The sequence below is a fragment of the Propithecus coquereli genome, unplaced genomic scaffold (genome assembly GCF_000956105.1).
Source record: "Propithecus coquereli isolate 6110/MARCELLA unplaced genomic scaffold, Pcoq_1.0 Scaffold6, whole genome shotgun sequence".
NCBI classification, from domain to species: Eukaryota; Metazoa; Chordata; class Mammalia; order Primates; family Indriidae; genus Propithecus; species Propithecus coquereli.
Window position 1 is genome coordinate 11570810 of NW_012151951.1, and position 1056 is coordinate 11571865.

The window sequence follows — 1056 nt, forward strand, 5'->3', positions numbered from 1 at the left end:
CAAAAAGAACTTGGGAAAAAAAGATGCTAGGGTCAAGAAAGAAGGAGGACTGAAGGAAACTCAGATTTCAAGCCTCAGTGACTGGAAAAATGCATAGAACAAAGTGGTGTAGTGTGGAAAAAACATCAGCTCTAGAGTCAGAAAGCCCTGGATTCAAAAGCAAGCATAATCTTAAAGGCAAATTATTAATACTCAAACTCTTGGAGTCCACTTTCTCATTTATAAAGCACTAGTAATTATATTTCTCTTACAGAGATGTTGTAAGGTTTCAGAATAAAGTTTACAAATGGTTTAGCAGTGCCTAATATATAGCAGATGCTTAATAGTCACCATTCTTATTAGAATTAATCATAATAATAAGCACTAAAAGAAATAGTCTTCCATTTCTCCAAATCTTTGTAGGCCAAATTGATTCCTGTAACTTCAGGTGCTACCCAGATAATATGGAGATAATGCAACATTAAGATTTAATATATGCCAAGTGATAAATGGGAGAGGAACCATGCTAGTTTCTTACCCAAGAGCCGCACTGAATGGCCAGCCTAAGATGGCCCCAGCTGCTACTCCCAGCACAGCAACAGAAGTCTTGTCCATATACCATCCAGTCATGGCTATCAATGTTGTGTACATACAGAAGCTACTAGGAAGGAATGCTGTAAGAGTAAAGAAATGATAAATGGAGGAGGACAAAAGTTTGAGATTAGGTAACAACTATTAAAAATGTACCTACATTGCAAAATGTCAATAACCAGGAACATATTTTGGGCTTGTTATACTAGAAATGGGCGGTAAAGTGTTACTCCTTAAAAAAAATGAAGTTCAATGATTTTCTTATTTTCTCACTCCTGTTTTTTTGGTACCAACACATTGCTCCAATTATACAATACTAACCGTGCCATTCCTCTTCTGGCCTGTACTCTAAATCCAAAACTTACAGAATTCCAGGTTCCCCAAGAACACCCCCAGCTTATATTTCCAGGCAGGGAATATACAGCAAAAGACTTAGAGCCATTGCTGACAATTTATTTCTGAAGCAGCTTATCTTCTGATGGTCTT

General features: G+C 37.0%; 1 protein-coding gene across 1 annotated transcript in view; it reads right to left on the reverse strand.

Annotated features, from left to right (window-relative positions):
• Positions 1-1056, reverse strand: part of ALG9 (ALG9, alpha-1,2-mannosyltransferase) — a 129924-nt gene that overhangs the window by 109078 nt on the left and 19790 nt on the right. Inside the window, exon 6 of the mRNA XM_012659138.1 lies at positions 518-711. Coding sequence (XP_012514592.1) covers positions 518-711 — 194 coding nt within the window. The remainder of the gene's footprint in view (positions 1-517; positions 712-1056) is intronic.